Source organism: Festucalex cinctus, chromosome 5 (assembly GCF_051991245.1).
Source record: "Festucalex cinctus isolate MCC-2025b chromosome 5, RoL_Fcin_1.0, whole genome shotgun sequence".
Lineage (NCBI taxonomy): Eukaryota > Metazoa > Chordata > Actinopteri > Syngnathiformes > Syngnathidae > Festucalex > Festucalex cinctus.
Window position 1 is genome coordinate 24,010,708 of NC_135415.1, and position 26,236 is coordinate 24,036,943.

The window sequence follows — 26,236 nt, forward strand, 5'->3', positions numbered from 1 at the left end:
AATTGGTGCACGGCATCGATTTGAGGGACGGTCACTATTTGGGGAAATAGTCGTCCTTAAATAGAAGACACGCATGCACTTATTTTGCTCCTTTTTAATCAAAGGCACGTCTCATAAATTATAAACAAAGCTCTCCAGGAAAAGCATTAACATCAAATTATAGCCAATGTTAAAGTTTAATTATGTTATCTTATGACCAACGGTCCCATTAAAATGTGAACAGGGAGGAATAACTAGCTGAATTCAAACTGTGAAATCACAGTCAGATCCCCTCCAAAAAAAAAAAAAGAAAAAAAAAAAAGGTTTACTAGTATGATTAAGATCGTGACTTAGTGGACTTCTTGTGCTCTAATTTTCCCTCCCCGTGTTATTAATATTTAAGTTACAGCCCTAATTTTTGATTAGAAAACTTATTTTCATCTTCCACAGAGGTCACAAGCAAGTATCAACTGATTAACAACCTGAAACAAAAAAAAAAGAGAATTTAAATTGTGATAGGCCCTTTACAACCAAGTGCAGAGAAAGTTCTTGACTCTAATAAATACCAAGCGTGGTGCAAACAATAGCTTATCATAAATGAGAACTTTGAGAGATAATTATTTTTGGCTATTGGGAACAGGACAAACAACAACAACAAAACTTTGGGGAATGAGTCACATGCTGCTTCACCACATCTAATTACGTTATCTGAGCACATGTAAAAAAACAAAACAAAACAAAACAAAACAAAAAAACACATTCTGGTGTATTCCTATTACACTTCCAAGATGGACACTAACAAGAATTATCGTGAGTATATGGTAATTAACTCATTCACTGCCATTGACGGAAAAAGACGTCAAATGATGCATTTTTTATCTGGTCTGGCAATGAATGTTTTAATAAATAACTAAAAAAAAATCAAAGTGGCCCTTGCAGCTTTCTATTTTTCTGTATGTGGCCCTCAGAGGAAAAAAAAAATGGACACCCCTGCTGTACTTTATATCAACAATTTATAATTGCTTAATTGATTTTTACCATGTTTAACTCATTCACTGCCATTGACGGAAAAAGACGTCAAATGATGCATTTTTTTTGCTGGTCTGGCAATGAATGTGTTAAAGGGAATTTAACTCACTAGATAAAAACATATATGACATCCTGTTTTAATTTATTTAAAGAAAAAAGTAAATTCAAATGTACTATGTGTGGCCTAAAATAGAGTCTGCTTGCTTAAGCAAAAAATAAATAAATAAAGTTTTTAATCAGCAACACTACATGTATATTTCTATCGTTGTTCTAATTAAAGTCATATACTGTACTGTTGGTCCAAACACTGATAATATGTTTAATACAAATTCTTACAAACTCATAAAATTTTCATATGCTTTGGACAGCGGCCATATGATAAATTAATGTTAATTCATGGAAATTCCCAAATGTGACTGTTAATTCCCAAGCAAAGTATCTCAGAGCTTTTACTCAAGACCCTGCTAGAAAATGGAGTGTCGGAAAATTCAAATGATAGCACAGAATTGCAGAAAAAGACGGTACTGAGAAGCCATAATGGATCAATTTGTTTTCTCTTCAACAACTCACCTCGTTAATGAGGATCCAGTGACAATCAAAGGCCACCAAGTTAGTCTCGACCACCTGCAACATAGCAAAAAAACAGTGTTTAGCATTAAAAAGTTGTCTCTGAAGATGCACAAATCTTAAGATTCGCATAGTGTGAAAATTAACAGAGTAAAGATGCAGTAAAATTCCACTTTTTTCAGGATTTGTAATTGCCTATAGATGACTCAAGATGGCTGCAAATAATTGTTTCTTCTGTTAGACAAAGTTAAAGCCTGACTAATCGAAGCTCCTCCCCTGAGCTCAGCACGGCGCCAGAACACTATTTGTATTTTATGGCTGTGACATGAGTACCAAAACTGGAGCAAATAATGGAAGATATATTCCTCCAGAAATATGTAAATGGTTAAATAAAATCATGAATGCTGAATTGTAAATATGTAGCAAGGGTTCACCATATCTGTAGTTTACTTGATTTATTTATTTTATAGTTGTCAAACAATTTTTTTAATCAGATTAATCGCATTTTCGAATATGAAGAGCACCTCTTTTTTTCTACAATTACTGTTATGAGGATGTCTTTGACTTTTTTTTGATCCACTGCACTCATATCCTCTTGATTTTCTAATCAGTTAATTGCACAAGTTAAAATGGAAAAAAAAAATGACCCCAATATTTTGACATAAATATTCTGAATGTCATATACAAACATTTATTAAATGCTTTACTTTGAATGCACATAGTTATGTTTTTTTTTGCTCAAAACAAACCTGTGCTACCTTTAACATTTAATCATTCGCCATCAAGCGGAAGGATCATCTGCGGTCAAAATTAATAGTGTGATTAATCTGCGTTAATACATGATTAATGCAATATTTTTTTGTGATTATTCAATGCGTTAATACTTTAACTGTGACAGAAATAATTTATTTATTTATTTATGTATTTATTTCTTCCCCAACCTTTGAAAAAAAAGGTATCAGTTACTAGGGCTGGGAATCTTTAACTGTCTCACAATTCGATTCGATTACGATTTTTGGGTCTACGATTCGATTCAGAATCGATTTTCGATTCTCGATTCAAACTATTTTCGATTCAAAATTATTTGATTGACAAATGATTTCTGCTTCAATTTACAGACATGCACAACATTGTCATGATGTACTCCAGTCTGCTTTGCAAGACAAAATGACAAATGGAGACATTAAAGTGTCTTTTTTTTGTTTAAACATTTATTAATTTTGTATTTTAAGTGCCTTTTTCCAGAAAAACAGCATGTGGGCTACAACAGCCTTTTCCCCTTCTTCTTCATTTCTAATTTAAATAAAAGCGATTTTTTGGCACACCCCTATCCGTTACGTTCTACTCATTACTTGTTTTTGAAGAGGTTTGTTTAATATTGTCAACTACAAGATTTCTGGCAATATTGGCACATTTTGTGTCTTGTGCCAGCCTAAAAAAAAAACAAAAACAAAAAAACACATTTCTGGCATTCAAAAACTCTATTTAATCCGCCAAAACATACGCAGTTATTTAAGGTTACGTTTTTCCACGTTTTCATCATTACCTAATTACCTCATTAGCTCCCAAAGACATATAAATATGTTCTATTTTAACCATTTTTTTTGGTGGTGATTTGACAATGTTAGCAAACTTACTTTTTTTGCACAAGTATCTGCACTTAAGTACAGAGTGTGAATCATGAATGTTAGACCTCAGTTCAGTGAGCATCAAAGGTGCTTGGTGACACATTAAAAGAAGGTGCGATTTCTCCTTGTCAGTAAAACGTTTCAACAGTGTGCCCTGTGTGCCATCGCCTTGCCACACTCCACATATCCTCTCGTATATCATTATCTATAATTGCCTTGTTGCCTATATATCATAAAACACTTTTTTTTTAGGCCGTAAACAAAAGGCAACAGCTGGAGAGGCCGACGGCGTGTGGCTAATAGCGCTTTAATCTCCCACAGTGTCTCCATAAAACTTCATCATCGTAACAGTGACGGCCGCCATAAAGCATTCTGTCCGCGGATAGAAAGAACAAGACTGAACGGAGAGTGATGACTCACAATTAAACGCAAGATCTTTACCTTAATTTTTCTTTATGGGCCGTGCAGTATGTTTCCACTCACTCACCAGTAGACCATAAAATGTGCTTTTGAAGACTATTTCACCCATATTTGCTGCTTTTTTTTTCTCCACAATGGCACACTGAACAGCCTTTATGTTGATTTCTGTGCTTGTGAAAATGGTTATTATGCTAAAGGAAGTACGTAGGATGTAGTCAAACACGGGTAGTGTATGCGCTGTTGTGTTTGCTGGCGTGTGGGTGTACGCCAGTGCAAGTGTTTCCGGTTTATTCCATTACAATATCCCAGTGGCAGCCGCCTGGACAGATGTTGGCAGCTAATGAGAGAAAGGACACACTCTTATAACGCCATCCATGACTCCTCAGGGGTTGAATCTCTTCAGTGATAGATACAAACGTGCCGTTGCTAAACAAGCAAAGATGTTATATTATGGCTGAGCCCACAGTACACAATCTGTTCTATAAAAGGATAAAAGCAGTGTATGATTTTCTATTTTGTGGGTTTCTTCTTAAAGCTGCTGAACACAGAATTTTCCATTTTGAATCGTTACTGCGCACGTTGGCTGACTGGTTAGCATGTTTGCTAGTGTTGTTCCGATACTGTTTTTTGGGCCCCGATACCGATTCCGATACCCAGCTTTGCAGTATCGGCCGATACCAATACCATACCGATACCTAAGGATTTTTTTCCTCAACATGAAAAAGCTGTCCTGCCATTGGTTCAGAGCATTCAAGGGCCAATAGGATATCTTAGATCGGCATGCAATGAACATGTCACATATCGGTGAATGTCGTGCACGAGCAAGACACAAGATGCTGCATCCAAACTCCTATATTAGTGTTGGAATTAATGGTATCGGCATGTTACTTGTGAGTAGTCACCGATACCGATACCACTGTTTTAATGCAGTATCGGCACCTCTGCCGATACCAGTATCGGTATCGGAACAACACTAATGTTTGCCTCCCAGTACTGAGGACCCAAGATCGAGTCCAGGCTTCGACCTTCCTGGGTGGAGTTTGCATGTTCTCCCCGTGCCTGCGTGGGTCTTCTCCGGGTACTACAGACTCCTCCCACATTCCAAAGACATGCATGTCAGGTTAATTGAGCACTCTGAATTGTCCTTTGGTGTGCTTGTGCGTGCGGATGGTTGTTGGTCTCTGTGTGCCCTGTGATTGGCTGGCAACCAGTTCGGGGTGTACCCCGCCTACTGCCTGAAGCCAGCTGGGATAGGCTCCAGCACCCCTGCGACCCTTATTAGCAAGCGGTTAAGATGGATGGATGGATTAACGGATGAATCGTTACTGCCACCTTTGGCCAAAAAATGAAATTCCACACAACCTTCTTCACGTACACAATCCTTTCGGGACATTTATGCCAACTTGAGGCATCTTTGAGTGCCTGAGAAAGAGCACAAACACTGCAAATACGTGAGTTCTTCAGAGAATAGATGAGAATAGGTTCTACACAAAATAATGCAAATGACTGAATTTGCAAAAATGTTCTCTCTGTGTTATACGGCCAAAATTCTTCCATCTTTAAAGTCTGGTATGTAGACCATAAAGCAGACGTCATCAGCACCATCTTGGAAATACGATGACACTTTTTCAATCTCGCTCTTGCCCAACAGAAAAAAACAAACAAAAAAACAGCATCGTACTTCTTTCCAAACCAGCCCATCTCGCCGCCGTCCATGCATAATATGCGCTGCTGCAGCACAGCTTATTTGCATTTGGATGGAATAGGTCGCCATGGGAGAATTACTTTCTGTAAATTCTCTGGTGCATTTAACATCCCACATCCTCTGCTGGAGGAGGATAACAACAAGAAGGGATGGAAAAGCTGACGATGGACTTGAGAGCGAAGCTCGCCGCAACAGGGTTTGGGCCGCGGAGGACACGCAACGAGCGGCGCATCCTTGGCGACGGCAACTGCGAGGCCCGAAGGCCTCGGGGCCAAACAGGCATCATGAAAGAGGAAGAAGCTGAGATTCTTCAGTGGGAGCACCAGTAGTGTGTTGTTCCCAGTACATGCCGCTCTGCTGGCGCGAGTTGCATCCACGCTGTAACACACCAGACATCTTTGATTCGGCAGTGGAGAGGAGGATGAACAAGCTGTTTTCCATGACTGATAATCCCAACGACTCCCACTCACGGGCAACTGGACCGACTGCAGAGGACTTCGGCAGACAGCCTGGATCAGCCTTGCAGTCACGGGAACCAAAACATCTTGGTTCAGGGATGCACTACTCTGGGCCTAGGGGGCGCTATAGCCCCATGAGAAATCTGTGTAGCCCCAGTTAAGACCTCCAGCATTATATTTGACATTGTAGAATATTTTCTCAGACCCCCTTCCTATGTATCGGTCAAGCCCCCCCATGGGTTTCGGTTATTGTTCTGCATAGATAGCACTGACACAGACTGGATACCAAGTCAGACCAAGACAGAAATGGAAGGGCATCAGAAACTCTTCACATCACTTGTAAAAGCTGACATGCCCCACTTTTTTTTTTTTTTTTTTCATGACTGCCTGTGTGGAATGAAGTGACGAGGAATGCAGAGGAACTTAAAATGTGAGGTGGTCTCACAGCAGAAGGTGATTATGGAAAAAATAATAATCACGATTATTTTGATTGAGATTGAAATCACAATTATTAGAACAATTAGTCATTTATTTAACAAAAATAGTATTTATTATTCTTCAGTACAAAAACTCAACTACTCAAAACAGTCATGATAGCTTCCTGCCCATTCATTCCCATGCCCACATTTTATTCTTCAAGACTCTATTGTTTTAGTCAAGTAGAAAATGACCTTGTAAATATGTGAAATTCAAGCCGCTTACATTTTCATTCTGCTACATCCACACCTTTGATGCCTTGCATCTTTGCAACATTGAAGCCTTAAATAAACATCACCTCCTTATCATATTTATTTTTATCTTATTTTCACAAGTCTCGAGATTTACTGGGCTAACCTGCGATGTCGGGGATTATATTTCATGCCATGTTATGTGGAAATGTGTGTTGGTACGACAATAAATAAATAAATAAAAAGCCGTTGAATCTTTCTTTGTATCTGAATTTTGAAGAAGGAAAATTCTTTGAATCTTTGAAACCCCAACTTTAAATATAACTTGAAAGAACAACGAGAAAATAAATTACGGTAGTAAGAAGAAAAAAAAAAAAAAAGAAAAGAGTAGGCTATCCTAAAATAATCACAATTGGGGGGGGACAAAAAAAACATACCAGCTGTTCCTGCATGTTTCAACCTCTTAGTGGCAGTGGGGTGCCATGCATACATTGAGTACACACTTAGAATGAGAAGAAGTTGAACTGCGCTCTATTAACTCTTTGACTGCCAAAAACGTATAATCCCGATTAATAAAATCACAATGTATGCCGCCAAAAACGTTAAATGACGTCAACTACATTTTTTTTTTTTTTTTTTTTTTAAATCAATGGGCAGTGCAACGTCTAAGTGCAGCGCTGCCTGGTCAATGGGTTGTGGAATCAAAAACACTCACTAACTATGGCCACAAGATGGTAGCATTGTATCTCTTCAATGTGCAGCCCGTGTATCAAATTGCAATGAAAGATGACGAAATCTGATGAAATAGAACGTTTTCAAGGATGACGTGAATGATAACGTTTTGTTAACGTGTGGCAGTAAAAGAGTTAATATAACACATTTTTCACAAATTTGGAAGAATGTGTACCACTGAGTAGTGTTATACCTGTGTGTGAATATTCCTTATTTGAAGGACTATCATTCCCGAAGTCGTTGCTAATTTACTATTAGCATTTAAATGGGATCATCCATTGACATAGCATTCGTGCTAGCGGTGTTTTAAAAACTAAGCATGTTTTTTATTTAAATATACAATGTATGCAATCATTTTTATTTTATTTTTTTAATCACATATGGTATGCTACGCAAACATGTTGAATTCAGGGTATTTTCACAACATCGGGGACTTAACGCATTGCACCTTCCTACACATTAATCGTGTTTCTTCGATTATCATGGTTTAAAGATCAAGAGAATCCAAAAATCACAATTTAAAATTCAGTTAATCGTCCAGCAGAGCCAAGAGGTGCCAGCAAATTTCTGCTTTTGAAAGTACTGTAGTATCAGAAGCTTCTTTTATGCTGCTTCTTTTTTGTGCCGCTGTGTGTACAAGTATAAAATGAAATATTGGGGATGACTAAATCAAACCAAACACCTTCAGCACTGTGCAAAGTTGAACTGGCAACTTTCAACCTTCAGCGGCAGTATCGGAAAGTTTTTTCGTCATTTCCTGTAAAAATAAAATTTTTTCCTCAAAGTCTTCATGACGCTGTTCTGTATGAACAACTCGGACACCGGCAGAATGGAGGTGTCAAGTCGACTCGGCCATTTTCCATCTTTAGGCGTTGCATCAGCACCCCCTTTTCACCCTGCCTAAAGCCAACATTTTCCTCCCATTTCTTTTGCCCCAGGTTGCTATTCTGTATAAAAGCATTGACACTGCACTGACACTGAATGATTGTACAAACTTCAGCTTGACAATTTTACACCTTCAAAACGTAAGACGGACACAACATTGTAGCATCCCTTCTAAAAGCTATAACCATCCAGATCGCTTGTCTTCGAATCTCCGAGTGATGGGTTGTACATCACTGTCACCCTGTAATAACACCTCCTACTTCATCCTTCAGAAATGAGAGAGAATCACACACATGGCTGCTGCTGGATGACATATTGTACTGTATATACTGCAGGCAATACTGCAACATATGATGACTTCCTCTAAATCAATGACAGTGAACCAAAAACATTAATAACCATCGTCTGAAGCTCTTAGATATGCTATAATAGTTAAACAAGCAGAGGCCGTGTATATGGCGGGTGCTTTCAAAGGAAGACTGGGCATGGCTATTGAATAATGTTCTCCAAATTGAAAATGAGATTAAGTGTAATTTAATGCTACGCTCTATTTGGGATCAAATATAGCAAATAGCCTGCAGGCCAAGCCCTCCAACATTTGCATATCAATGATTCCCACTTACACACACAAACACAAGTAGAGAAGAACATGAAAGATACAGGATATATTATACATACGTACAAACTCATCAAGCGTCCAAGCCTGGAAAAAAAATAAAATAAAAGTGCCTCTCACGACACTAAATACATTTTAACTTGTAATAATGGCTCATTCCAGACATAGTTCCAGCAAAAAAAAAAAAAAAACGCTAACAAACTTATGTGGCTTTGTATATTTACACAATCCTGTTTTCCATAATATGTCTCCTTTAAATGATGCAACCATGTCATCAAAACAGGAAGAGACCCTTTAGTCTCAGGGGAAAACAAAAAATAAAAAATAATGCCCCAAAAAGAACCAAACCGAACATAAACCAAAAAGGAGCCTTTCAGGTGTAAAATATAGAGGAGAGTAATGGCTTACATTATTATCAAAGTGCTCTGAAGTGAGTTGAACAAATGGAGCGTGATTACCAGGTCCATTAAAAAATTCACAAAATGTGCACACAAAAGCTCTAGCCCCCATAAAAAAAATATCTAATAATAATAAGGTGACCAAAAAGGCATCCTATAGCACTCTGGACCACTTGCATACCAATTACGGTTTGTACAACACAATATTTTGTCTCGCATTTGAGCATTTTTTTTTTATTTTTTTTTTTAGTAAATATTCCTGCAGTTGTCACACTGATAAATAGAAGCAATAAAGATGGCTTCTCTCTTTTTTTTCCCCAGCTGGTATGTGTAGTGGAAACAGAGGAAGAAACATTTGTATTGTGTGCTCACTATTTGTGTTAAGACAACAAAATAATCTAACTGGACGCTTTAAAGTCTTCAATGAACCTAAAAACAAAATCCAAACAGGAAGGCTGGAGTAGAGATTCAAACCCAGAACCACTCGATGCTAAGGCACTACTATTAGTCCATCGGACCACAATGGCACTTCCAATCAATGTATAAATAATGTTACCCTACCAATGGTTATAATATTGCTCAGTGAAGCTATTCAAGTATGGAAATTGCACATGGCATTTATGTAAAACTACACCGCAACGACATACAGTGTTTCTATGCACACAACATCCCAGAGTGATTTCGCTGTGTTTCGATTAAACACATTGCGTGCACATAATGTAAGATCGTTTTTCATAGCACACAGAGAAACGTTGACAGTATCCAATAAGTCGCCATACTTAAAGCTGTTGACCAGAAAGTTTTCAGTTGGGTGACCAGGGTGCACACCCAGGAACAAGTCTAAAAACGATGCTTTGCTTAACTTAATTTGCTAAATAATGCCATTTTCTTTGCTGGTACTTTGTTTTTGTGTACCATGTCACAATGTACATCTGTCCAATGCACTGAGTGTGTGTACAAGGTTGGTATTTGTTTGCATATTTTTTCATGAAACCATGGTTGTGGGTGGTATGGTAAACAATGACCCCTCGGCCATGTTATTTGTTTGATATGATGTGAAAATAATCCTTTTGATTGATGTATGAATCTTCTTTTGGACAGATTAGTTTCAGAGTTTGAAATTAGATCAATGATTTATTTATTCTTGAATATATATATATATATATATATATATATATATATATATATATATATATATATATATATATATATATATATATATATATATATATATATATATATATATATATATATATATGTGTGTGTGTGTGTTTATTCTTGTGGCATGCGTTCAGAATAATGCATCCATGTAATGCATCAATGTAGCTCCGCCCCTTATGTTGGTACTGCTTTTTTGGTTAACAACATAGTTCAAATGTTATTGATAAGCAGTTAATGTCCATTTATGACTTATTTCCATAGCAACATACTGCTATGAGTGAATGATGAATATTCAGGTTTTGACTTGACAAATTGTAATATCGCAGGAACATTGTTTACTATTACTTGGGCCTCCTAACCACCCCCACTGTCACTATTTTGCGGAAATAGGGTAGTTTTCATCAAGGCGTATTTAAGCCCCGGCGAGAGCAAAGTAAATGACTTGTAAGGCCTAGATTTCCAGTACAGAGTATTTTATTGAGGAAACAGTGAGATTTTGTGTAATTAAGTCTTTTGCTTCAAAGCAACGGAGCGTTCCACGACAGCAGTCGCGAGGGGTGTCAAAGGCCCGTGCGCTTCTTTCCTCGCAGCTAATGACTTGAAATCACTGCCATTATGGTCGCTTTAATTAATCTGATCCAGCGGTGGTCACACGCCAATAATCGACTGGTGTGTGTGTGTGGGTGTGTGTGTGTGCGCACGCGTGTCACAAGCGACAAAAGCCAGCAAATGTCCCGTTGACGGGACTATCAATATTATTGATCAGAAATAAGACAACAGGTGAGAGAGAAAAAAGAAGTCATTCTCTTCTGTTTTATTCTATTATTTTTTTTTGTACACTTTTAGCAGCTATGATTATGTGTTCCTACAGGCTGCCATATGTTCAGATGAACTCTTTTACTGCCACACGTTATCAAAAAAGTAATAATATGACAAAGGCTTTGATCATTTCCGTCATCCTTGAAAATGTTCTATTTCATCAATTTTCATCAGATTTCGTCATGTTTCGTTGTAATTTCATACACCTGCAGCCCATTGAAAAGAGATATAATGCTGCCATCTGCTGGCCATAGTTAGTGAGTGGTTTTGATTCCACAAACCATTGACCAGACAGCAGTGCACTTAGACGTTGCACTGCCCATTGATTATTTAAAAAAAAAAAAAAAAACGTAGTTGACGTCATTTAACGTTTATGGCGGCATACATCATGATTTTATTAATCGTTATAAAACGTCTTTGGCGCTCAAAGAGCTAGAAAGATGTCTGTGTCTACTGTTATGTGCTGCTGCAGAAAAGGTAAAAAGGTCAACATTCATGGAGCAACTACATGTTTGTTTGTGTGTGCATGCACATATGCTGTTTGGCCTTTTTGTTATCGATTGGGCCGCAGATTCAAGCGACTGGCAAATCCACTGAGATAGGTTTGAAAACAAACAGGCACAGACACACGCACACACACAACGGTAAATATGACAAGATGCAAGCTGACATTTAGATATGAACAATCAATGGCTGGACAAATACATGGAAGTGTCTTGATAGGTCTAAGGTAAACATAACGATGACAGACTAAACGGTCTGAAACGCTGTCATGTCAAAACCAAAAGTGCAAGCAGCCAGTCATCGAGTTGTGCTGGACGCACAGATTAGCGCTAACTAACTTCTGTGAAGCGGCACATACTTTATTGCTCTATGAAGTTGTAATAGGGGGATATTTGGGTTTGACCTCGTGTCAGCTGAATGCGTCACACGCACAGTTGCCATGGTAACGAGAGCGATTGGCTGAGAGAGATCTGATTTGAGAACTTCTCAAAGCTGGTTAATTTCAGCTAGGCAAGAAACAGGGTGGAAATTAGCACAAATTATCACATTATTAAAACCCCTGAGACATGCTTTCAATTCAATGCAACAATTAATAATAATAATAATAATAATAATAATAATAACAACAAACCCTGTATAATGTTTCTCCTTGAAGGCCCATTTTCACATTCAAAGAAGTTGGCTTCACTTAACATTACAATATAAAAACTAGGGATGGGCGAGTACCGATACCAGGTATCGGTATCGGGCCGATACTAGCCTTTTTTCAAGTACTCGAGTACTCGTGACGCAGACGAGTACAAGCGACCGATGGCAGAGGGGGAAGACGTTAAGTGAGTCCACCTTGCCTGTAACTGGCGCTAGCTTGCAGCTGTTTTTCACCAAAACTTCACCGGTTTGGAAATACTTCAAAATTGTGAATCTTAAACTAAAAGAGCATTTTTGTGTTTTATTTTGAACGTTAAGACTATTGAAGAGTGACTGTGCTGTTTTTTTTTGTCAAAATTAAAGGAAATATATTTGTTTAAAAATATCTTTTTTTTATTTGTCAAAATGTACTACTGGTATCGGCAGTTGGTATCGGTATCGGTGAGTACTGAGAGTCTGAGTATCGGTATCGGTCTGAAAAAAAAGTGGTATCGAACATCCCTAATAAAAACAAATTTTAAAATATAACAGCAAAGTCTTAATTTTATGGTAAATTGTGTCACAGGTCACACTACGAATCTGTTGCAAAAAAATTTTAAAAAAAAGCACAAGCAAAAGCAAACATGCTTGAATTAATTATTCGGTGCTGTGATCCCCTTAGTAAGTAGTTTTTGGGTGACTTTAGAGGCTCCACTGTATGACAGTTAGACGTTGCCATGGAAACAACATCAACTTGTAATTTGAATCCAAATGAAGTGACAGTCATAATAATTTAGTGGGAAATTATTTTTAAACATGTCTGACTCTGAACCAGATCATTTGGCAGCAAACTTCCTCAATGCTAATAACATCACGCTTGACACACTGACACAAACTATACTGTGGTTTCACGTTTTCTCAAAGCATTTAGTGGCCATTTATTTATGTATTAAATTCCAAAAAAACTAAAGAGAGAGAACTTTTTCTAACCTTAAAATATGTCTCCATCCTGCCAAGTACAGCCTGCATTTTAATGTAAAATTCTCCAACTCAGGGAACCAAAATTAAATTACGACAAAAACAAAAGTGCTCTGATCTCAGGCTGACAAATTGAAGAATAACATGCGGGCCTGCCTACACCCAGTCAACACTATGCAACCACTTTTTTTTTTTTTTTTTCCTGAGAGCACGGCTGTCAGATTGCTCGACAATGCGTGCTGTCACTTCCCCAAATGCTTTGAAAACTTTTTTTTTTGAGTGTGTGTGCTTGACTTGTTTACAAAAGAAAAGCTTCTGTTAAAAAGGGATAACGGCGACGTTACAGAAATGTTTTGCAGTGAAACTGCAGAGAAACGTCACATGACTTGAGAGTGGCCCCTTCACACTGGACTGTGACTCAAATATCCTCGATGCTGCCTTGTTTGACGCTCGAGCAAGAGTAGTCAGCAGTTCCTTACTGAGACAAACTTGTGAAAATGTAAACACAGTTGTGTTCAGACTAATTTTGTTACAAAAGAGAGTACAGTACTGAAGAATGTCGTCACTTGTCTTGGGCTTGTATATCTCAGTTAGCACAGATTCATCTTCACACAAAATGATATCAATAAGTGGCTACATCACTACATGCTACAAGTTAATAAGTTTGCCACCATTAGTTTGTGATTGATTTAGTTACTGTTGGACCACTGCAGATGTTAAATTTACATTATAACTTTTTGCCCACTTTCCTGCCCTTTGAATACTATCACGCACAAGTCCCCATCCCCACACGCACTTCAATTTAGCAAAAACGTGACCATATATATTACATCTTCTCTTTCTCCTGGGCCACAAGCAAAGCATGGCCATGTAATGCTTTACTTTTAGCTTTTCACCGTAAATTCACGAATGCATACAGAGTCACAGTTATCGTTGGGGGTGTTTAGTCTCATCTAGTCTAGTTTTCGGCTAGTAAAAAAATGTGCACTGACGAAAACATTTAGCTTTTGTTCACGGAAATTAACAAACATTGGTTCAGTCACTGTGCTTTGGTGCTGCCCTTTGGGTTAGCAATTGAGTTTAAACGGGACAATCCATTATTTGTTGTAATCTCTGAGTGTAAAGGACAAACCCAGGGTCTAATTTGGGTGTGGCGTCTATTAGAGCGACAATCATAATTTGAGGAAATAGGGTAGACTTGATGACGAGGGGTGGGAAAAAAAAAATCAATATCACAATATATTGTTTATCGATACACTGACAGTATCGATGTAATGTGTCCAGTTGTACAGTGTTATCTTATAAATGTTTATGCACTTTAATTTGTCTCACTTTACAATATTTACAGTTATAAGATAGTTATAAGAGGTAGTGAGGCACTATGCAGAACAGATGTACATGTTTCTTTGTACATTGTACAAAGTTTTGGCATTGAATAAATGCATAATTAGACATTTTCCTTTTTATGGGCATTTGTTGGCCTTTTCAGTCACATAACGTGATATATTACTAATGTTTTTTGACAATATATCAAAAATCGTAGATATCGTGTATCGTGATATTATCGATATCGTGAGCCAAATATCGTCACAGTATCGAAACTTGGTTTACCCGTATCGTCCCACCCCTATTCATGACACTAATACTGGGGTAGCGTAGATTAGTGATAGGCTACTTTGAGTTAGGACTTACGTAAAAATGTAGATTTGTTTAACATTACATCTACAACTGTTTATGTAATTTTGTATTTTGAAGCAATTGAGTAACTGAGTTCACAGCAGCAGTTAACCATTTTAATGCCTTAATGTAAACAGCAGGATGCATGAACTGAGGTAATTTAATTTATTTGGAAAGCAATGTTGAATGCTATTTGCTGAAAAAAAAACTCACCTAGTTACAGTTTTTGAAACCCCTTTAGATGTCATGTAATAATATAGATGACATGAATTCATCACATGAAAAAGAAAACGGTTTGGCCAAGCGATGATCAATACACGGGACCAACTTTGGGCTTAGGACCTCCCGCATTGTCATCAATCCGGAATTGCATTAGTAAAATTTCACAGTCACAGTCACTACGCTCTTTTTATACATCCGAGCATGGTCCAGTAATTCCAAGCAAAGTAGTTTACTCATCTTGATGCGATATCCGATTGACTTCATACGAGCCCAAGCAACACACAATCATTTTTCCATTACGGCCTTTTATTGCCCGGCCGTAAAACGTCTTTACAACGAGCGCGGCGAGCGGAAAACGGAAAGCCTCGACACCGGCACGAGGCAGCGAGAGAACACAGATGAATTAACGGGATTTAACCTGCGGCCAAGGGATGATAGCGGATGATGAGGAGAGACACTGCTTTTGGCAATGTCATGAAGAAAATGACCCCAAAGGTTAGCTATATGTGAGTGGGAGTCTGTTTGGCTCGACGCATGAAGATAGATGGAACATAAGGAAAAACAATCATGGCGGAACAGACAAGGTCAGCTATTGTGCACATGCTTGCACATGTGTGTACGCTACATGCACGTGAAAGCGGTTTCGAGAGCATCACCTTCTCTTGCGAGCTTTCGCTAAGCTTCGGCAGAGTGTAAAAATGACTCCAGCCGCCGTGCAGTCTATCCGTCCTGTCACTGTCGTGACAAGCGCTATATGAAGCCTTCAGCCATAGGTCAACTGTTGGTGACATTGCACACAGCTTCATCTTCACCGGTGTCAATCAAACGCCTAAGAGGGTCGGCACCCACACAGTACTCAGGATACTTTCAACGTCTGAAACATCCTGGCTATGCCGTGAATTCGGCTTACTGAACGCTTGAAACAAGAATCCTTTCAATGCAGAATACAGACCTCAGCTACTGAAGTTTAGATGAAGACCACACACTATTTCCTCCAATACTGCTGTTTATTGACTCAACGTCATATGGGGTAGGCGTTATTCAACTTACTGATATATCATAATTCATTTAATACGACAAAAAAAGCTGATGAGAACAGAGGCAAACCGGCTGGAACAAATACAGTAAGATGTATTGCATAATTCACTGGATGCATTACAACATTTTGGGGTCAGAACCAACTTGAAGGCTAATTGTCTTTAAAATCATACAGGGAAATTGTTTAAAACAAGATGTCAAACTCGAGGCCTGGGGTCAGATTCGGCCCGTCACATCATTTTATTTGGCCCGCCAAAGCAAAACTAGGCACTTTGACTGTTTTTCTTGCTAAAATAACTAAATTGGAAAATTGTCATCACTTTTAAAATGATAAGATATGCAAAAAATTTGGTAACCCAAATAACAAATGTAATAAATTTGATTTGAATGCTTTTTATCGGCCTCTGACGTTAAAACTAGTTATCCATCCATCCATCCATCCATCCATCCATTTTCTTAACTGCTTACTCCTCACGATGGTCGCAGGGTGCTGGAGCCTATCCCGGCCAGCTTCAGGCAGTAGGCGGGGTACACCCTGAACTGGTTGCCAGCCAATCACAGGGCACACAGAGACAAACAACCATCCACACTCACAAGCACACCTAGGGACAATTGGGAGCGCCCAATTAACCTGCCATGCATGTCTTTGGAATGTGGGAGGAGACTGGGAGTACCCGGAGAAGAGCCACGCAGGCACGGGGAGAACATGCAAACTCCACCCAGGACGGCCGAAGCCTGGACTTGATCTTGCGTCCTCAGTACTGGGAGGCAAACATGCTAACCAGTCATCCAAAGTGCCGCAGTATTGGAAAAAAAACAAACAAAAAAAACAAAACAATTTATGGGTCTCCAGAAAAGCAACAATTTTGGAGGTTCAAGGTTTAGGTCTGACGCCACGCATTATACATTTTTGTCACATTATTAAACTAACTTAGTGACAAATAAAGTTGAGTGAAACTGGATTTTACAATGAAAAGAACACCTTGTACTAGACTGCACTGACATCTGAGATTCTTTGGTGTTGCTGTTTCGGTCAGCGATGGAGTTGGCGACTGAGTTCAAATCGGGTAACTGAAGTTCCAACCTGAGGTGTTGATTTGAGGGAAGCGTTTGTCTTTGGATGACGCCCTCTGCAAATAATTGGGGAACGGGATGAAGGCATATTTTGAAGATGCATGATTATGAAAACCAATACAGGTTGCTAACCTGGCAAGAGCCAGATGGATATGCGCTTCAATCAAGTGGGAGTTCTACGCAATATCCATCTGGTAACTCTCCACAGTAATTTGGTTGGGGAAAGGCGGGGCATTCTGTACAATAATTCGAGCTGATTGGACGATGCTTCATTCGACATGCGTCTATTCTTTGTTTTAACCAAACACGGCCATGGGCGAAAATTTTGTCTTCGTTCTTGCCAAAGGGCGGAAAAGCACAAAAATCTTACCAGCTAGAAATGCACGAAGCGCCCGGTGAGTTATTCTGCAAGAACAGAATTAATTGCAGCATCCTTTCGTCAATGTTAGGTTTGTTTGTTAGCTTCCTGGATTCGTCACAGTTGCATATCCCACCCCCAAACACAATGTCGCTCTGTGATTGGTCCGAAACGTCAGCGGGGGCGGTACAAGATATATTCTCCGGAGTTTGTGAACTCACAAATACCGCGAGAATTCATCTTGCGAGAGCAAGGTTAACAGGTTGCATTTGCATATCGAAACCGCACCACTTAAATACTAGAAATGCACTGCCAGAGATGACCATACTATACCCCATCGGGATTCTGCCTTGTAAATGATTTAATCAGTGTCAGTAGAAGATTGAGTAAGTAAAAACAGAGATAGAAGGGGTCAAACGAGTGTCACAGTAGGGAAGGGTTGACGTCGGAGTAAATTAGCAGCGAGCAGACTAAGCAGCTGCAATACGTGCAGAGGAGCATCTGTTTGGCTCGTCAATTACAAATGTGATCAGTCCTCCTGGGGTCGGCGCATATGCCGCACGCTGCCGCCTTACAGGTACTTCTAGAGCATGATGCATGGACCGTGGAACATTTTCCAGCAAGGGGCGGCTAACTCGATCAGCATCAAGAGCCAAACAAGCCATGCACAACATGTTGACAAACATAGCTCTACTCAAAAATAGCGAGTTGCACCTTATAGCTGGTTGCTATGGGTGTAACAGGATGCAAAATTCACTTTTCTGTAATTACCGTATTTTCCGGACTATAAGTCGCACTTTTTTTTCATAGTTTGACCAGGGGGGCGACTTATACTCCAGATAGACTTATGTGATTTTTTTTACACATAATTGTATTTGTTGTAATAATAACGAACATAATTTCACGTTTGTTATTTTCACACTGACAACCACAAGAGGGCACTGTAGGCGTAATAATTGAGTCTGACGACAGCCACGCAGAAGAGGAAGTGGCGCTTCGTCTACCTCCGGGGTTAGCAGAGTTGTTCAAAAGTGACACTGAGGATGACGAGTTCAATGGATTTAGTGATATGGAGTGAGATGGAGAGTCTGGTAAACCTGTTTGCATGTTCTTTATGCTATAGTTATCTAAATGACTGTTCATATGTTACGTTAACATACCAGACACGTATTCAGTTTACATCAAGGTGTTACGTTAGCATACCGTACGCCCGTAATGTTTGTTCTTGGTCCCGATTTTTATTAAATAAATGCGACTTATAGTCCAGTGCGACTTATGTATGTTTTTTATTCTTTATTATGCATTTTTTGGCTAATTCGACTTATACTCCGGGTCGACTTATAGTCCGGAAAATACGGTATCCTGTTTTTAAGGTTCGGTTCACATTGGATATGGTAAGGCAGACCAAACAGAATTTGGGTTAATGGGAACAGTTTTCGCGGTTTGCGGATCTAACTTACAGTATAAGGGTGTGCGGTTCAGCTCTTTTTTTTCGCGTGCTTGCAAGTGTTTTCTTGACCACTTCGGCTTGCCCAAGCCCCCTAAAAAAAAAAAAAATCTTCTTCATAGGTCCACCCCTGTACTGACATAGCTCTGCCATCCCAGTCCACAATTCACCTAAATAAAATCCAACTCCTACACCAAGTAACTGTTGTCATATACTGGTGTTATACTGTTATGGAGTTGGTTCTGCTCCATTCGCTTCTCTCTCTGTCTCCTCTCAAGGCTCTTTCTGTCTGACTGCATTTCCAATAAATATAGCAATATGAATAACAATAGGAGGAGTATATCAAACGCCACTGTTGCACAGCAAAACTGTTGCAGCATAAAAAGGCATAGAAATTCTCCTTATAGCGCCGCAAAGTATTTGAAGAGGACAGAATATGAAATTGTCAATAGTTGTGAATGTCAGTGTGAATTGATGTTTGCCTACACATGCCCTGAAATTGGCTGTTGACATGTCCAGGCTAGACTCCAGATCACTCGTGACCCTAATAAAGACACGGTATAGGAACAGGACAAGAGAATATTCACAGGTGCAACATCAGAAAAATGAAGGTTAGAATATATCATATGACATTAAAAATGAAACTGCAACTATGAGCAAGTACTCCAACAAGGGAAAGATTATTGAATAAACAAAATATTGTATCCAATGTAATAAATGTTTAATATACGGAAAAGTGTAAATATTTTATTTTTTAGGAAAGCGCAACATCGATAGTTTGTCTTATTTTTGAGGGCAAATAAGGGATGCAGACAGTTGCAACAATTTGAACAGTGTGAATTATTATACTATAAAAACACCAATTGCATTTGTTATTGCTTTGGATCCAACTGAACATCCCGAGAGAGTGTTTAAATGTCGCTGGATTGGGCAGCGCGCTACTTTTTTTTGGCCGTTGTACTGATATTCAGGTTGGCATGACTCCGTTTCAAACAAGCTCAAAAGTTTGACGCATTGCCCGAAGAATGTCACGAGCCAATATATCTGCGAGCCAGAGGATGAGATGCACTGTGTTTGTTTACAAAATAGATGTGCGGCTAGGGGTGCAACGATTAACCGGTTTTACGATTGACCATGGTTTTTAAACGTCGGGATTATCTAACCACAGCCGTTCAACAACACTGATTATTTCCACTCACAACAGCTCTTCTGTTTCCACACGGTCAATTTAGTGCGCTAAATTGACGGAAACATCTTGTACCAAGCCCGTTGATTTCCACCGATGGTTCGGACCAATCGCAGAGCGACATTGTGCTTGGGGGCGGGATATGTAGCTGTGACGAAACCAGGAAGCCAGCGCCGATGCTGGGGGCAAAGAAACAAACCTAACATGGACGATTGGACGCTGCAATTAATAATAAGTATTTACTTGTAAAAAAATAATAAATAAATAAAAAAACAAAACAAAAAAAAAAACCTGTATTCACACTTCAAAATGTTTGCTTTGTTCTTGTTTACTGCAAAACTGATGTTTATGTACAGCACTTTGTATACAGCAACGCCTGTTCTTAAAGCGCTTTATAAATTAAGTTGAGTTGAGAATTACTCATTGTTTCCTTGTTGAATGTTGAAGAGTGGCGCTTTGTGAATTTTTATCCGGCAAAGATGTTTGTGACCCCCACTTCAACGAGAATGAAGATGACATTTTCATCCATTGCCGTTATTGGTCAAAACAAACGTGTCCAATCATCTAGAAATATCATACAGAATGTCCCAACTTTTCTCGAGCCAATCACCATGGCGCAGTCCCAGATTGATATTGTGGAGAACTCCTAGAGTGAATCACAATATCAATCTGTCAGATTATAATCGTACACCAAAATTTGAAACCGTTGCACCCCTACGCGCGGCTCGAGTGCAAGCAAGTTCCAAACTCACGTCGCTTACCTAATATGATATCTGTGTAAACACTGACTAACAGTCCAACAAGCTCATGACAAAAAAAAACGTGAATAATTGAGACCCCTCCAAATTCTTTTCGAGTTGCCTATATTAAACAATTCAAGCTTAAATATACCAAAAAATAAGACTTCCTAATAATCTAATATCATTTCAAAATTATGCTACAATACCCCTGAAAATAAACGTCTTACAGATTATTTCCATTACTAAGTCCTAAAACAATTTGCTAGTGTCTATTTATGCCAGTGATGTATAGTGACAGGCAAAGAAATTATGTTTTTTTTTTTTTCCAGTAGATGGCAGTGTATAAACTGTACTTTCTGTGACATTTTTTTTTCATGCAAAGTATGTGCCTTGGCTCAATAAAACTTGGGAAACAAACACATCTACCAAACAAGTATGTCTGTGCTTAGGTGTTTTTTTTAAAGTCTAACAGTCACCACACGCGGCTCATGAGCTACATGTTGCACTCCTGTTTTAGACCATCTCAATCACAGGCATAAACACGCACAGTATAAAGTTCTAAATTAATTACAAACAATCAATTAATCCACTCACTCCCGATAACATGCTCTCCATTCAACATGAAAAGCAATTTTCAGCCATGAGGAGAGAAACACGCGCTTCGTTTACACAGGAGGACTTGAGCACATGCAGATGAATCAAAAACAAGTTATTAAACACAACATGCATCGCTACAAAATCATCAGTGAAGCAAAAGATGAGATTCCATCCCGTCTGACCTTAAACAGATTATTATCCCGTGTCTTCTCAATTATCCCATCGTGTCTTCCATCTATTTATCGCCGGGCCTCATGGGAGGAAGCCCATTTGACGCAGAGCGTTGACCCTATTACACCATCGACAGTCACCAGGAGATAACATGACAGTCTGCAAGTAGACTGACATTTGGATGCAAACGCCTCCCTGAGGGGGGCAGCTGCTTAACTGCTTAATGTTTTGGAGAATATACACGATGTACTTTTAGAAAGGAAGAAAGGCTTAAAAGGCACACAATATAAATACAGTGAGATCCCATATAATAAAAATACATTTCAACTTGATGTGATGGACTTTGATGATTTACCATTCAACCATCCATTTTCCTTTTTGTTTCTTTTTTTCTTTTAATTGATACTTTTTTTTTTACACCTGGTTGAGGTTGCTGCTTATTTTGGAGTTTAAAAAAAGTCCCAGCAGAAAATATGTTTGTTCTGATGGGCTATTTCATAGAGTACAGATGTTTTGTGTTGTTGTTTTTTGTCAAGTTATCATAATGGGTCAGGATGATGCAACTTTTTTTCCACACCGAGTCCTCAACTCGAGTAGTCACTGTTACGATATGAAGTACCAACCACTAGTACTTCTGATACATAAAATTTCCCAGAAATAACAATGACAACATTTTAAAGAAAGACCTATATATCCCAGTATAGCATTTTCCTTAAAATTGTATGATATTAATGACAACTCTCTATTCTTCTAATTGGTCATTTCAAGTTCCTGATCGTAAAACAGCCACAAGAGGGTGGCTGATAGGATTTTCGCCTGCTGTTGCGAGTACCGATACCTTGAAATCAAGCCAGGTATTGGCCCAATACCTATCCCTAAAATTGGGTATTGTTTTATTGGCAATATAAATTAATTTCTACTTTTGTACATTTTACTTGAATGAATTGAATCATCTTTCTACACACAATAAGTTGAAATCAGAAGTATTGGCAATTGGTTGATTTTGCATACATGGGCCCCTGCCAATCAGTGGGAGCCAAATTTCTGACAGCGAATCAAATGTCACGACATGAAATACTCATTTTATAGCTGCTACATTGTATGCATTTAATAGATTTTTGACTGATATTCTGTCCGTTACCATAAGTAACTCGTTTGCTCCCAATAACGTATAAATATGTTTTTTATGTTTTAAGTGTCTCAAAGACGTATTTATACGTTTTTTTTGTTTTTGTTTTTTTTGTTTTTTTCATGATAGAGCATACAGAAGGCTTTGATGCAGCCTCTCAACTGCAAAGAATGGTTGCAGAAATGGTAGTTATTACACAAATCGCCGGCAGGTGGCAGCAGAGCAAAGGAGATCAACCAGGGCCATGTAGAAAAAAAGCTCAATTACTTACAATTTTAAAAAGGTTTGTGAAAACTGATGAAACTTAGCTCTCTTCTAATGCTAATTGGTGCAAAACGGAAACAGATAGAAACTTACTTTTTTTTCCTAATGAAAGAAGAGACTTTAATCTTTCTTTTGATAGGTTCCATGCCTTTATAGCAATAGAACGCGATATTCTGTGGGCCTCGCAAAATCAGTCAAAATCCAGTAAAACAGCCGGGAGCGAACAGGATTGCTTCTGTGAAAATGGCTGGGAGTGAATGAGTTAATAAACAAGGATGTTAATTTCTTTGTAAGTGAGCAAAATTCAGTCGAGTTGTATATAATTACACTTGGAGTTTTTGGCCCACATTGTCATGATGGAGGCAGAGTAAACTAAAACTAGTGCAATGTATCCATGCGATGTATTATTCAACGTGCCTCACGCAGAGTATTTTTCCTCATGTTTAATTTGTGATGTGTGTCATCTGCAGAGTGGGCTCGTGCTTGATGGCTCTTCAAGTAAAAAAAAAAAAAAAAAAAAAAAAACAAGTAAAAAAATAAATAAAATAAAATTAAAATGTCACTTGAAGAGGAAGTTGTCCTGGAATGGCATTGTTGTTTGTAAATATTTTAACACCTTGATATCAAATGGCAACATTTATGTTGTTCCCACTTCTTTGCATATTGAATGTGACATGCGAGTTTGCGTGTGAAAAGCGATAGAGAGAAATATCAAGGCCTTGTCAAAATGGTTTCTTCTTGTTTTCTACCTTATTGGAAAACATTAGGTTTGGTGTTTCGGTCGACGTAATTTATTGATAAGGCCTGCTGTGATCAAACAGCAGCTTCTATGAAGGTTATCACAGAAAAGTAAGTTATATTATTAAGTATTTTTATGGAAACAGACGAGTAACTAGCATGTGTATTCGTACTTACAACATTCAATTCTATTAATGGTAATCACTAGGGATGGAACAATATCCAAACATCACGATACGATATTATCACGATATGAAGGGCACGATACAATAATTATCACGATATTGTGGGGGCGTTGGCGATATTTAAAAAAGATGACAATATTGTAAAAAAAGAGAGCACATACTTAAAAAAAAAAAGCAGAATATTGTGCAATGCATATAAACCACCTTTAATCTCTAATAACAATATTGAGGCAGTTACTTGGTAATGCAAGCACACATTGATCGCTTCAAAAGCAAATTAGGTTGCCCTTCATCTGACAATTAGCATAGATTTTAAACATAGAAGGCCAAAACATCCCTAATGAAAATTAAATTGCACTAATAAACTAGCCACTCGAGGGTGCTAGAACTGCACAAATGGAAATCAACCTGACTTTTTTTTTTCCACAAATGTGTTCCTTTTAAATATTGTGAACATGACGACGACGATATTGTGGCAGTTTTAATATCGCGATATCACGATATTGCCCTTATCGTGACATCCCTAGTAATCACCTCAATTCATAGGCTCTACTGGTGACACATGGACATTCAACAAGAGTTGACTGCTGAGCTGCTGAAATGCTAACCAAAACGGCAACATCAAGACAGTAAAGAGTCTCTCATAAATTATCAAATGCTGTAATCAAGACCCAAAAACGCACTTCATTAGGCAAGGCAAGGCAAGGCAAGGCAAGTTTATTTGTATAGCACATTTCATACACAAGGCAACTCAATGTGCTTTACACGAGGAAAGACAACACATAAGCATCAAAAAACAATAGTTAACATTCAGAGGAAAAAAATAAATAAATAAAAATAGGTTACAAAATTTACTAAAAAAAATAAATAAATAAATAAAAAAAAATAAAAAAAAATAAAAAATAAAAAATAGGTTGACTAAGACTTATAAATTTCCTTTGGTGTGAGTATGAATGGTTGTTTATATGTGGCCTGCAATTGGATGATGACTAGTCCAGGGTATACCCGAATTCTTCCTTCACATCAGCTAGGACAAATTTTGGCTCACCCTTGACCCTAATAAGGTTAAGTGCTATACAAAATGGATGGCTTGATTACCATATCATTTTAAAGTGAGATAACCATTGGTGTTTGTTCTTTTAACACTTTTTTCTTAGCATTTATATTTGATGGATTCTGTTTTCTAAAGTCTTTATTGGATCTTTCCAATCACACGGATAAAATGACAGCAAACATTTGTTATTGCCCTCCAAATTATTTGTGTAATCTAATCTAACATGCCAGTCTCTTGGCGCGGGGTAATTTTGCAAAGGGCCGCATCCAAATTGTGCAAATAATGAATCATGTGGCTAATGTTGACCTGTCACTGTTTAGTTGTCTTTCTCGCTCTGCCTCCTCGTCTATTGTAGTCATTTGTTGGGACAGCTTTCGGTTGACATCTAATGTATTTGCATGGGAGAGTGAAGGCATATCTCCGCGACAAATGAGCTCACAAAACACAAGCGCGTCGTTTGTCTGTGTGTGTGTTCTTGTCTTTGAAGACATGTTTCATCTTTGCTGGCTGGGAGAGAAAAATCAATCAAATCAAACTGAATAATGATCAATCGTATCATTACAATCTCCTGACACTTCATCTACAGAAAATTCCTCCACTAGTATGTCATGAAAGTAAACGCTTGAGGTGTCAACCTTTGCGAAGAGCCACTCAAATATGGAGACTCGCATGTTCATATTAATTAAAAATTAATAAAACGGGTGCCGATCGAGATAAACTATCATGCACCAATCAAACTTTATGTTAGAAATTCCTTTGCTAACATGGAGCCTTTGTAAAGAGCTAAAGCAGTAAGTCCGTTTTTTTTTCAGCAAACAGTTAGCTTGTTAACTTAGATGAGTTGGCTAATGGTTACAAATAAATAAATAAATAAATGTATATGCAAATAGACAACGTTACTTTCACGGGCGACATCAACATTGCAGCCACGGCGTCCCACAGGGTACATACATTGGCATTCAAGCAATCACACAGCAGGTAATTGATGTGTCACAACATTGCTTTGAGAGATGAGCTTTGTAAAGAAATCTGCTAAAACTTTTGACCTTGTGTGCTTTTAGTCTTTGTGCAAGAACAGGCACAGGGCTTGGTATTCTTTTGTGGTTTAAAAAAAAAAAAAAAAAAAAAAAAAAAAAAAAAAAAAAAAAAAAAAAAATCGTTCATTAAAACAGCTTTAAAGAT

The 26,236-nt window shown here is 38.2% G+C and overlaps 1 protein-coding gene across 8 annotated transcripts in view; it reads right to left on the minus strand.

The window, feature by feature from the left end:
- Positions 1 to 26,236, minus strand: part of grid2 (glutamate receptor, ionotropic, delta 2) — a 475,459-nt gene that overhangs the window by 164,883 nt on the left and 284,340 nt on the right. For all 8 annotated transcript variants that reach the window (XR_013283658.1, XR_013283660.1, XR_013283659.1 and 5 more), the window contains one exon: positions 1,579 to 1,632. Coding sequence is in view for 5 of the 8 variants with exons in the window: in XM_077522426.1 (XP_077378552.1) it covers positions 1,579 to 1,632 (54 nt within the window). In the remaining 3 variants the exon portion in view is untranslated. The remainder of the gene's footprint in view (positions 1 to 1,578; positions 1,633 to 26,236) is intronic.